The sequence below is a fragment of the Danaus plexippus genome (assembly GCF_018135715.1).
Source record: "Danaus plexippus chromosome 18 unlocalized genomic scaffold, MEX_DaPlex mxdp_35, whole genome shotgun sequence".
NCBI lineage: Eukaryota > Metazoa > Arthropoda > Insecta > Lepidoptera > Nymphalidae > Danaus > Danaus plexippus.
The window spans coordinates 1,214,345-1,227,030 of record NW_026869854.1 but is presented as its reverse complement, the minus strand read 5'-3'; the positions used below and the strand labels follow the sequence as shown (position 1 = coordinate 1,227,030).

The 12,686-nt window shown below is 30.5% G+C and overlaps 1 protein-coding gene across 1 annotated transcript in view; it reads left to right on the top strand.

The window, feature by feature from the left end:
- LOC116773020 (protein turtle) overlaps positions 1–8,694 on the top strand; it is a 113,171-nt gene extending 104,477 nt beyond the window's left edge. Inside the window, exons 9-16 of the mRNA XM_032665379.2 lie at positions 107–266; positions 1,366–1,469; positions 2,918–3,107; positions 3,727–3,860; positions 4,449–4,629; positions 4,787–5,034; positions 5,518–5,640; positions 7,105–8,694. Of these exons, the coding sequence (XP_032521270.1) occupies positions 107–266; positions 1,366–1,469; positions 2,918–3,107; positions 3,727–3,860; positions 4,449–4,629; positions 4,787–5,034; positions 5,518–5,640; positions 7,105–7,299 (1,335 nt within the window). The 3' untranslated portion in view covers positions 7,300–8,694. The remainder of the gene's footprint in view (positions 1–106; positions 267–1,365; positions 1,470–2,917; positions 3,108–3,726; positions 3,861–4,448; positions 4,630–4,786; positions 5,035–5,517; positions 5,641–7,104) is intronic.
- The last annotated feature ends 3,992 nt before the right edge of the window (positions 8,695–12,686 follow it).

Here is a 12,686-nt window from a genome sequence, read left to right as displayed (position 1 = left end):
TGAGGAAGTCGTTTTAACACGTTTTTATGTTGGAACAGCTTCCATATAATATGAAGTTATATGTCTCTTATATTAAATAAATATTAATCTATTATTAATCCTACAGAGTAAAACTCTCCACCACAACGTGGGTCAAGGTATCATCATTAGCAACCAGTCGCTAGTCCTTCAAGGTGTTGGGAGACGGACAGCTGGCAATTACACCTGCGTCGGATTCAACGCTGAAGGTGACGGCGAAAGCAAGCCGTTTTCCTTGGATGTTTTATGTAAGTAATTTAGGTAACTAGAATTGTTCTTGTTCTTGTAATAATGTTATACTTAGTAACTAACATAAATTAATTGCTTGCTTATAGCAATTAGTTCGACTTAACAGATATTTACTGCGTGGAATAAAGTAAATAAATTAAAAAATAAAATAAAATGAACATAATTCATTTATTTGTGTTATTGACCTCAGTATCTGCAGCTTCACAACTGACGGTGGTCCTCGTGGCATTTCACTTTATGTGTATTTAGTTAAAAATGGTTACAATTTATAATTTAGTAAATGTGTTTGCAACTTGACGCGGGCGGAAAGTAATATAAAATGTTTGTACGAATGAAAGCTACAACGACAGAACTAAAATGCTTAAACTTTTAATTTGTTTTTTTATTATTAATATATAACGATAGCTAAGATTTTCCTTTGTACACATTTGAATGAAACCAAATTTTTCGGATACTACACTTTTTTATTATTTTATTTCTACTTTCTATACGTTTCGGTTCCTTTACAGCAATTATTTTTACGGGCAGACGAGAAAAAAGAATTGTAGCTCACAAAGAAATAGAATAATAAAAAAAATGTGCAGAAATCGAAAAGCTTAGTTTCATTTAATTATTATTGAATTATTTAATTTTGAAATATGAACCACAACAGCGTTAAACTGATATTTAAAAAGATACAGTGTAGTCTGGTTGAGCTTCTTATTACTACCACATCTGCTGTTGTTATAAAAACTTTAATATGAAATTCTGTTTAAAACGGCATGTACGGTGTATTTGTGTTTGTGTTGAAATAAAACCTATATATTATAATATTTCTTTTTGTTAGTTTTCGTAAGATATAATCGTTTTTGTTTTCACTTCCCATGGGAGCCATTCCAAAATGAACTTCGTCCTTTTTTTCCTTATATTTCTTTCAGTTATTTATTTGATATCATTTCTATTATAATTGCCAATCTTTCGGTTCTATATTTTTATGAAGATAATCGTTTTATAATCTGGCTGTAACTAAAAAAAATTGATTAGGGTATTATATTTATATTCAGATAGGAGTCGGAGGATAAGCAATAGATTATTTTATCTTAATAATAAAAAACACAGATGCACCCACATGTCGCAGTTCTCAACAAAGGGTCCACGGTGTGGCGAAACAGGAACGCGCGCACATCACGTGCCATGTAGACGCTAACCCCCCTCAAGTTAGCGTAAGTATAAAATGTTCTCACATGACTAAGTTTAATAATATACACCTCACCGTAAGGATGAAATCGTGTACACTTTTTGTTATATATTATTTCATAATACCTAATAATAATATTATTACATACGGGGCTAAACATGAAAGTAATCCCTTAAATGTAAAAAAATTCTTAGGAGGGTTTTTCGAATTGTCAGATTGTTTTATGCAGGAATTAAATTTTTTAACCACAATTAACAATTTCGATTATTAACAAACAATATTACTTGTTTTGCTCGTCACAGAAACTTTCCTCTGTGATCAGCGACTTGTTCCTTCTCGCCTAACTTATTACCAAAGTTATAAATGAGTTATGAATTTATACGAAAATACAACCCATATAAGGAACTATATTAAGTTTATGTAGAAAGAAATAAATTTTCTTAGAGGCTTAATTTTTAATTACCAGACTAATAGAAATGGAGTCCATGGAAACCTTACTGTGAGTGACAAATTGAGAAAATTAATTAGTAAAATTAATTTTATGTTATCAAGAGTCGAAATTAATATCAATTAATAATATCTTTAAAATGAACCCGAGACTGTCGATGAATTTTGACATTTAAATTAATTTTCGTATCGGTGTTACACAGATAATATTTTTGTTAGTTAATAATGGAATACCTTAAAAAATAATTGCATCAAATCTTATGAATTTTCTACTTCACTTCTACAAAATATGGAGTAAAAATAGTACTTTATATATATCAACATACAGAAATACAGTACTTCTGATTCAGAAAATTGAAATAAACATAACAAATCTTGTCCCCGTTCCCACTCTTTCCTGCCGTTTCCTTATTCCCACCCCTCTATTTTCCTCAACAATCAAGGTTGGCAACGCATCCGCAACTTATATGATCCATGGGCGACGGTTACTACTGCCCATCAAGTAGGCCGTCTGCTCGTTTGCCACCTTTCACATAAAAAAATATCAGAATATGTATTATACAAAGATGAAAGGCCATAGTCACGAAGCAAAAGTAACAATTCATATTAATTATTGTAAGTTGATTGTCTGTCCGTCTAATATTAATAAGCTGAATTAATAAATTATATATTATAAGAGGGAAAATTTATTTTAAAGACTCAAATTTAGTAGTTGATAATAAAGACACGATCAGAGTGACGAAACGTTACAACAAACATTAAAGGACTTTATTTTAATTAAGATGAAATGTTAAATTAATTTTAATCAATTATATATAAATCAAAAAATACAAATTAATAACTGTTTGATGTTTTGTTTGTATTGAATAGAAATATTTTAAACATTTATAATTAATATGTAAATAAATTGGACTAGGAACTGTAGCAAAATACCCAGAACAACTTGTCCTCGCAACAATGTTATGAATGTTCTTGGAAACGTTACGCAGAAAAATGAAAAAAATATATATTTTTATTATTTACTAGTTCCGTTGGACTTTCAACAATACAGCGAACAGTAACGAAGTTAGTGATACTTACGTGTCAAGATCAGGAACGAGTTCGACGGTGACTTACACTCCTCATACAGAGATGGACTACGGGACGCTTCTTTGCTGGGCCCACAACCGCATTGGAAAACAAAGGGTTCCCTGCGTTTATCATATCATTGCTGCGGGTGAGATTCAATTTATAACACGATATACTAATTAAATACAAACCATATCTTTGAAGCGTCGATAGTCAATAATTTGTATAAAAATATATGTAATATATGGAATAATCATTTTCATTAATATAGGAGTTTCATTATTATGCCGTATCTTCATATGATTTAATGTTAATAGCTCGATTCGGTGCCAAGTGTTCTGCTTGAGATTTGTTATCCACCAATATATAACTGAATATTGACAGATATAATTTCTGGTATAGAATGATAGTGCAGTAAAAACCTTGAAATCAAATGAAATCACGCTATAGGTGATGAATAAAATGAATCTAATTTAATATCTGATACATTTTATATTAAATATAAATCTTTGAAATGTGAAACTGGGTTATAACGGTAGCACATCTGACATACTGTTTCGGATAAAGGTTATCTTTTAAATATATAGCCCGTTTTATGTCCTCCTTTAATCCAGACGGGTCGCGTGCCAAGTTTCCCAAAGATTAATCACACATCTGATACAAATTGTTATAAAGAGACATCCTTTTACAGACGATATTATTAGAAAAGATAATAATGTAATAGAAAATCTTCTTTATAAGATATTAATTTGAAATATAAATCACAGGTCGCCCAGATCAGGTACACAACTGTACAGTTGTTAATGCTTCACTAACCTCATTCGGAGTTCGATGCTCGGAAGGTTTCAATGGTGGTATGCCCCAGTCGTTCCTGTTGGAAGTGAGAGAAATTGTTACACAAGTAAGTAAATATATTATTAGACTTTTTTTTACTAGAATTAGACGAAGCAAAAGATGTCTTGGCAAGAATTAAGAAAGGTATATAAGAGATTGAAATTTTCGTTTTTCTTTAATACTGGGAACGGTTCTAGGTTCTAGTTTCTAGGTTCTTGTAAAAAAAATTGTAAAAATATATTCTCATCTGTTTACTATACGAATGTTTAGTATAAACCACTTATTTAATATGTTTTATATACTATATTAGTTTCAACCTATTCCTCAATACAAATTTAGGCTTTTTCAATTACTTATTAAATGTAACTTTTTGGAACTTTTTAATTCATAAATCTTAATCAACATGAATTTATATTAAATTTTTATGAACGAAAAACTAAAGATCTTATTATATTTAGTATTATGATAAAAAAATATATTTAGTGATCTATTGAGAGAATTAAAAATATTTAATACTGTGGCAGAATCAATTACTATAAAGGGCTGTTACAATTGCGGCAATAACGCTTTTAAGTTTTTGCAAGAGCCTATAAGTCTAAATTTACATCTCTTTCTAAATTATTTTATATGATTCTGAAGTCTCCCATTCCATCAGGAAATAGTTGCCAACGTTTCGAGCGCAGTCCCAAGGTTCACAGCCGTAGGTCTGGTGCCGGGCCGTACCTATGCTGCGGCTGTGCTTGCATACAATGCAAAAGGCCGTGGGGACCCATACCCTTTGAGAGCCAGTACCCTTCGTCCACCTGAGAAACACCATGTACATGATAAGAGTTTGGGTATGTAAAAATATCATTAATATCCTCTCAACCTATCTGAAAATAAATTACGCAATTTTACCAGCAAAATTTATATAATATTGAATTAAGTATAAAATATACATAGTGTATTAAATTAAAGAGGTCAGTAATATAATAAAAAGTGTTAATTTTGTAGATTTACCACGAACGGCCTTTCAAATGTCTGGAGCTATGTCAGCGGCGGTGGGTGGTGGTGGCGTCCTTATGGTGGTTCTGGTATTATTTATGGTGGTGGTGCGTCAGAGGTGTGCCAAGAGGAAACCTCGTTCAGCTCCACCACCGTCACAGCCAGCGTCACCTGACAAACTGCGTGAAAAGGATGACAGCGAAAGTGACGATAGAAACCCGGACATTATACCTTCTGACACAGATCACAGTTTACAGGTAACTTTCTGAATGATGTTTAATCCACATTTATTTCACAAATAATCAGGATCAGAAAGACAACACACAGAATCAGTATTGACACGAATACATTTGAAAGATTAATTAATTAAGTTACATAGTTTTTGAAAAATACGAGCAAATGGGAAGACGTCAGCAGACGGTATGAGATATGTCCCATACTAATGTACTGTAAATGTTGTTTAAAGATTGATGTTTGTTTGTTTTGTCGGGCGTGATAATCTCAGGATCTACTGTACTGATTCAATATATTTATTACAATTTTTATAGATTTAGAACTAATAAGGTGTTGTTTTTCTATGGAAAAAAAATGAAAAACCGTGAATGATTATTTCTTTTCAGATGAAATGCTTACAATATAATATTTAATGTATAATTCAGATCTCTAATAAATCTTTACGAAATCGTAAATTAAAAACGTAAAAACGCTGTCCTCAGTAAATATTATTATTACGACACCAGGTAGAATACTTTCGTCAGCAGCAAGTGTCCACCATCTCTCCGCCGTCCCGGGCGCGTGGTTCCATAGCCGGCGTACGAGCCCTGCCTGGGTACTGCGCCCTCAGAACCGTAAGGGACACACCTGTGAGTGTCTAGTATATATATGGTATAAATAAATATACATATATGTATATACGATCACATACAGTAGTGTCTCAAACTCCGTATTGATCATGTCATCCCTGCCACAATACGAGTTTCTTGTCTGATTACATTGTGGATGTTCTGTTGAAGCGCGCGCATCTTATGTGTCCATTGAAATTATTATAATAATAATTTATCTGTCGGATTCACTTGTATTATATAATTTTGTGTAACTTTAGCATTTATAATAGAGGTAATTTTTTTTTATTATTATTATTCATTCATAATCATTAGAGGTAACATTGTTGTATTCAAGTTTCGACAATCTAGGTATTCTTCTCTAGATTATAGAATAAACATGGCGTGTTTTAAAGCCGTTAGAGAAATACATCTTAATATAAATACTTTTTGCCAGAATTTTATGACCTTTTAGAGTAAAGCATGTTTGGCGATGAGCATTTGTGACAATCCTGTTGAGACTTGCTTTCATTTTGTAGAAGTTCTATTCTCTTATGTACTGAATGTTACATATAGTAAGGTTGTGTTCCCAGACATTTGAGAGTATAGCGTGTTATAGAATGGCACGTTCGTGAGAACCCGTTGTTGGGGAGCGTTGATTATTATTATTACATGTCGAAATTGTGGAGCCTTTGAAGATCTCATATTTTTTTAGTTTTGTGCTGGTCGTTTATTTATTATTACATGTTACATATGTGTTTCACAAAAAAAAATTAATTATATTTTTTTTTAGAATTATGTTTTTCATTGGCATTTTGTAGTTATTTTTATGTATTTAGATTTAACTCGTACTTCACCAAGATTTTTTTATAAATTGATAAGGACTGACGATATATCTAAATATTAAAAATAAAGTAAATATGATTATTTAAATAAAACTAATATTTTTGGATCATTACGCGTTATTTTATTATTTAAAAACTACATACCCCCGAGGCTTCGGTTACTTTGCAGCAACCGCGATCACGGAGAGTCGAGATAATTACTGTTTTTCACACCTTCGCAAGCTTGCATCTAACGCTTTTTGCATTATTTTGTCTTTTTTTAATTATGTGCTATTTCTTGAAATAAATTGAAAATGAATATTATTTGAGAATCACATATAAACGCAAGTTCCCAAAGTTTCATAATCCGGACAAAGCACTAACAGACTTAAGTCAAATTCTAGGAAAATATTTGGATTTCACAGAGTGTCTTATGCAAATTAGGTTATGAAAATTACTACATGTTTGTTACGTGCTAGCTTTCATATGTCTCTATGAATTAAATATTCATTACATATCAAATGTAAACATAGTTTTCATTCGAAGGTATGTGTATACCTCCCATTTATATGACATTTTACGTTTCAGCTTTCTCTTTGTGTATTAATATTTAAAATTGTTTCTTATATGTGCTCTAACTGTAACATTATGTTGATGTGTCTAATTTTACATAAATAAACAGAACCCTACACCGGGTATACCGCCGCCCGCGGGTTTTGCGAGCGGGTCGTGCACGTTGCCGCGTAACGCGGGCTCCGACCGTTGTATACCCATGCAGCACTTGCGCACCCTGCCGCGTGCGCACCCTCATCCGCACCCACAGACACACCCGCACCCTCACCCACAGTCGCACCCACCGCGCGACACACCGCTCTGACAGACAACGCAGCTATAAAACTTGTAAATATTGAGGTGAGCGGTTTCAGAACTGAGTGATCGTAAAGATATGAGTGTTTTTATTTTATTGTAATTAATTTTATCACTGAGTTGTCCCAACAGTGATTAAATCGAAATTTAATTTATTTTTCGATAAACATAAGATACTGATGCGTTACGTTCTTTTTTTGTTATAAAATATAAATTGGTGCGTTAATACATTGGTGTTGAGTGTTTACGTCATGTGGGAAAACACCGAGACTGTTCTTTTCTAATTGTAATCGGAATAGTTAGGACGAACGAAATATGGGACTTTGTTAATGTTTGTTTGTAAAATGATTGTAAATATCAACAATAATTAATATTTCATTAGTATTTAGACTATGAAAACAATTGTTTTAATGAAATGCTAATCATATAGATAAATTAATACATTTGGCAAATTAACATTTGAGTGATATAAAATTATCACGGTTAATATTAAAATAATTTTAATTTTCGTTTGCTCAAGCACTTACAATTTAATGTTATTGTTTTTGAAATGCCTTGATTAAGTCACAGTGATTTTGTTTACGATTTCACTGTATAAACATACCTGTTAAACATAACATGGAAACCTGTTAAAAAAATATTTTAATTTAAATAATCAAACAAGTAAGCTTTATTTTAAAAATTAATTTACAACGGTTGTGAATTGTAAAGTCGTTTAAAATAAAAATTGTTTTTAATGTTTTGTATTATTAAAATTTTAATAATATATTGTAGTTTACTATGTCGGGACGTCAATTGAAATGGAATAAAATTGCGTTTCAATTCAAACATTTTGTACAGTCGAGGGAAATATAATCATTATCACGGAAATGTGATATGTTAAAAAAATATGATGTACAATGTGGACGCCTCTATTATTATCATTTATTTTACAAAGTAAAACGACAGTATATGAAAATTTTTAGCGCAAATTCTAATATTTAGTCAACGAAGTAATAATTGAGGCATTCACAAAGTTACTTTATAAATTTGTCCGTTATGGAAGACTTTGTATAAAGGAGGCTATAATGTAAACTTTTGTAATATTTATAGTTATCTTTGAATAATTCATAACGGTTATTAAATAATGTATATAAATTTTATTCGTCGAGAAATTGTTTTATTATTATTATTATTTTTGTATTTTTAATGTTTATTTTTTTTTATTTGCAAAATGATCGTTACATATAATATGATGTGTTAGCCAGAGTTTCGTTACGGATCATGTTATTAGAAAAAAATTTAGTAATAAATTTGTTATAAATATATTTGAAATGTAAATACAGCGAAGTCTTTCTAACTGTCGAAATGTCGATTTTCAATTAAATATTGAGGAACGAAATAAATGAAAATGTTCTAAAAGTTATCGGATGTTTTATTTCACTGATATTATTTTTATATATTTTTTTTCTTAATATCTTTATTGTATTAATAAAATAATGTTACGAATTGATTTAGAATTATATGGTCATATGATATAACGTGTAAAACAGTAGTTGTTTTACAAAAAAAAATAGTTTAGATTTAGAGTATTGATTATTAAATTGTTAAAGACCTCATACAGGTTCCTATCGCGATCTCAGAAGAAAGTAAAGGTAAGAATCTATTTATCTAAACATTTTCTGTTTGACAACGTTTTTAAAGACATAGAAATAATATAAGTTTATGAAGTTTTTCCACATATGTAGATTATGATACATCATCACATTATTGCGAATACTATTTTAATAGTAAGTAGTAGTATAGAAATAGCTTTTTAAAGCATGTAAATCAAATAATCTTTTTCGGATTATATATATCCCCGACGTTTCGGTTACTTTGCAGCAAACGTGATCACGGGCAGACGAGATGTGTTTTGAGATTTTTAAAGCATGTCATATTAATTCTCGTCTTTTATTTGTAATACATGACATGAACAAGATAATTCCGAGAAAAAATTGGTTTAAACTTTCTACTTAACTTCGTGAGTACCTAGAAATGAGAAATATTAAATACGAAGAAAATTCATGAGATAGAAGACGTTAGCATTTGAAAATTAGATGGCTATGTCTGGAATGAAAAAATCCATTTTATATAAGCATTATTTTTATAAAGGTAGGTATTTGGAATCAATTTTGAATTGTACCCCACAAAAATTCTATATACACCTACTATCTGCTGTTGACATGTTTTTGAAATCCAATTATATTTAATTAATAAAAAAATCATTTATATATTATTTTTATTTCATATTTCAGCATTAATAACATACTAGTTTGTGACCGCGACTTCATCTGCGTTTATTTCGGAATTACGTTGAGAGAGAAATGTATAATGTAAATATCGGATTTAATACAGATTCGTTGTTTAAAGAGAGAGATACACCAGCCTCGCTGACGTCACTAATGTCACTTTTCCAGTACATTCCATGATATTTTAAAATGAAACTTCAATTCTTCTAAATGTTCTTGTATTTCTCGAAGGTTCTTCATAGTCAAATCCTTCAATAGTCTGCACTCACTGAACTCTGCTGTCGTGCGTCGTATTTATACCAAAATTCAAAAATAGTTCTAGTCACCTTTCAAACAGTCTTTGTTTTCGTTTTACTTTTAACAATAATTAATAATTATGAATACCATTATTTTTTATAATAGTTTATGACAGCCTCAAGTTATTTTCATGTTGCATCCGTCATTAATGCTGATATCGCCGATATATACAAACAGTAGATATTATATTACCGTCAATCAGCGACGTCTATAGTCTGTATAACGTGAGTTTAGACACTCGTACATCTGTACACCTATACATCTGTACACCCGTACTTATGGATGTATTTGTATACATCCATACATGCATACATGGATACATTCATTCGTACATGGGTATAACCAATATCCTTATATACAACCACACATGTTCCCAAACACTCGAATATTTAACATCACTTCCTAATGTAGAAACAAAAAGCAAATAACTGCACTTAGGTCGATGTATCAACATTGAAATATAATGTAAGACAAATTAAATAAATAAATACACAGACGAATAAGTAGTACTGAAATTTTTTAACAAGTTATGTAAGACCTGGCGAAATAATTCCTGTTAACAAGTCTCAGTAAGACATCCTAGCAAAAAGTCGGCCAGGATAAACGTTTTTGTTCCATTTCTCCACCTAAACCTTGGTAATCCGAGGTAACGTATTCGGCGAGATTTTTTCAATGTGCTTTTGCCGAGAATTGCATGCGATTTTGTGGTTTTTTGGCTTTAGTTGAGAAAACCTGGTAATAGATGGATTCGAGTATCTTGTTACGGTAGAGATTTTTATTTCCTTCCTACGCTCCTCCTTCCTTCTCTTCTAGGTCATGGGAATATAAAAAAAATATCCTCACGCTCTAGTAGTCGTGTACGGATAAATACATTACATATTTCTATTCAAATTCGTGTCTGCACAAACAATATAAGGAGAATGAATAATATAAGTCATGAATAATAAAATTGAAAAACAAGAAATACATGTAGGAGAAATAAATCGTCTATCGCTGTATCCTTTACAAGATTTGTTCCTAACATTAGCGTAAAATATGAGATGCCTCGTTGTAAACAATATGAACTTTCCTTTTAGTTGTAGTTTCAAGTAAGTTGAGAAATTCATAAGTCCTTTAGAGGATTTGGCTTCAACAATCACTTTGGATAATTTAAGTCAAAAGTTGAGCTCCAAATGCCTCATCTTGTAACTGTTAGTTGCTTACTCAACAATTATATTTCCAGTTACGCCATTCAGAGAAGAATGGGTTATTTTTTATTTTAATATTCGTATAAATAAATATATACCAAAATTCACTTATCTATGAAATAAAAAAATATATCAATAAGAACTGTATCATAAAAATAAATTTTACAATTTTGTTTTCCATTCCGTTACGATAACAATATTAATTACAAACTACCAGTAAGTACTTGAGATTTAGAAAGACTTATTAAAAGATGGATGGCTATTAATTTATTAAACTGATATGAATGCTTTGTAGCATATCCCCCTATTAACACAATGGCCTTGCTTCAGTGGTTCGGGTGCCAAAATTTACGAGCTTCCACCGACACCTTCAGACATGTGTATACCTATAGCTGACATTGTATTCAACACTTGCTTTTCACCTTTAATGATAGAACTAAAAAAAATTGCTAAAAAAACTTTTAAATCAGTATTGCGATAATGAGGAAGTCAATTTTTATGTATAAATTTTTTAATATATACTCGTTTCACTATTCTTTGTATTAAAATATTTAAAGCAAATCCAACAAATCAGTTATTAAACATTGTATGTAGCAATGTCTACTATGAATTGATGTTAAATATAAATAAGTTAAGGTGATTTATAAGATGTCGTTTGGAACTAGGTGTCTTGTGTAAATAAACTACCTAGTTCAGAGCCTCAAACACAAGGCTTAACAGGACTGTTGCCTGGAAAGGGAGAGACCGGAGTATTTCAAACAATTTGCATTTATTTACTGCTTAGGTAGAGCATGTGCGAAACAAAGGCTGCGGACATCCCGACTGGGCGCAATAAACCTTACAGTGAACATTTATAACATTTGTACGTTTTAACAATTAAACTTTTGTATTTTTAATTCGTAATAAAAATATATATATTTTTATTACTATTCGAACAAACCGTCTTATAGAAGCTTCTGTTATAACTTATTATCAGGGTTTTCTTTAAAGAACGCGTCAGTGAATAAGTTTCGTTAATTTGTATAGTTTCAAGCTGTTTAGAAATTATAAAATTCGAACTAATGAATATATAAGTCCAAGCAACGTTTATATTTACGTCTAATAATATATTATTGTTGACAAATATTTAACAATACAACTATACACATGTATAATCAGTAGGTTTTTTTAAAGAAGACATCGATATACGTAACGTATTTGTATTTTAACTCTCTGGGACGTCTGTACAAACGAAATGTTTTAATATATAATAAATCACTTACTAGCTATACATAAGCAACTTTGTATGTGCCTACATGAGATATGAACGTATTAAACAGTAAAAATTTATAGTCATGTATTTATTTGTGATGCTTTTTGAGGACTTACGTTACCACAATATATCGCTGATATTATTATATTTTTTATATGTAACATATACGTTTGTCAATAATTTATATTCCGTAATTATTTTTAGAATTATTACAAAAATCAGAAAAATATTCTTATATGATTAAATAATTATTATTAATCAAGTTTTATTCATATAATTTATTATTTTTTAATTTATTTCATCGATTCATTTAATAGAATAATATTATCAAAAATTTTAAGTCATTTTTAACATTGTGTAGGCCTATCAAGAATAGAATTTATCTATATAC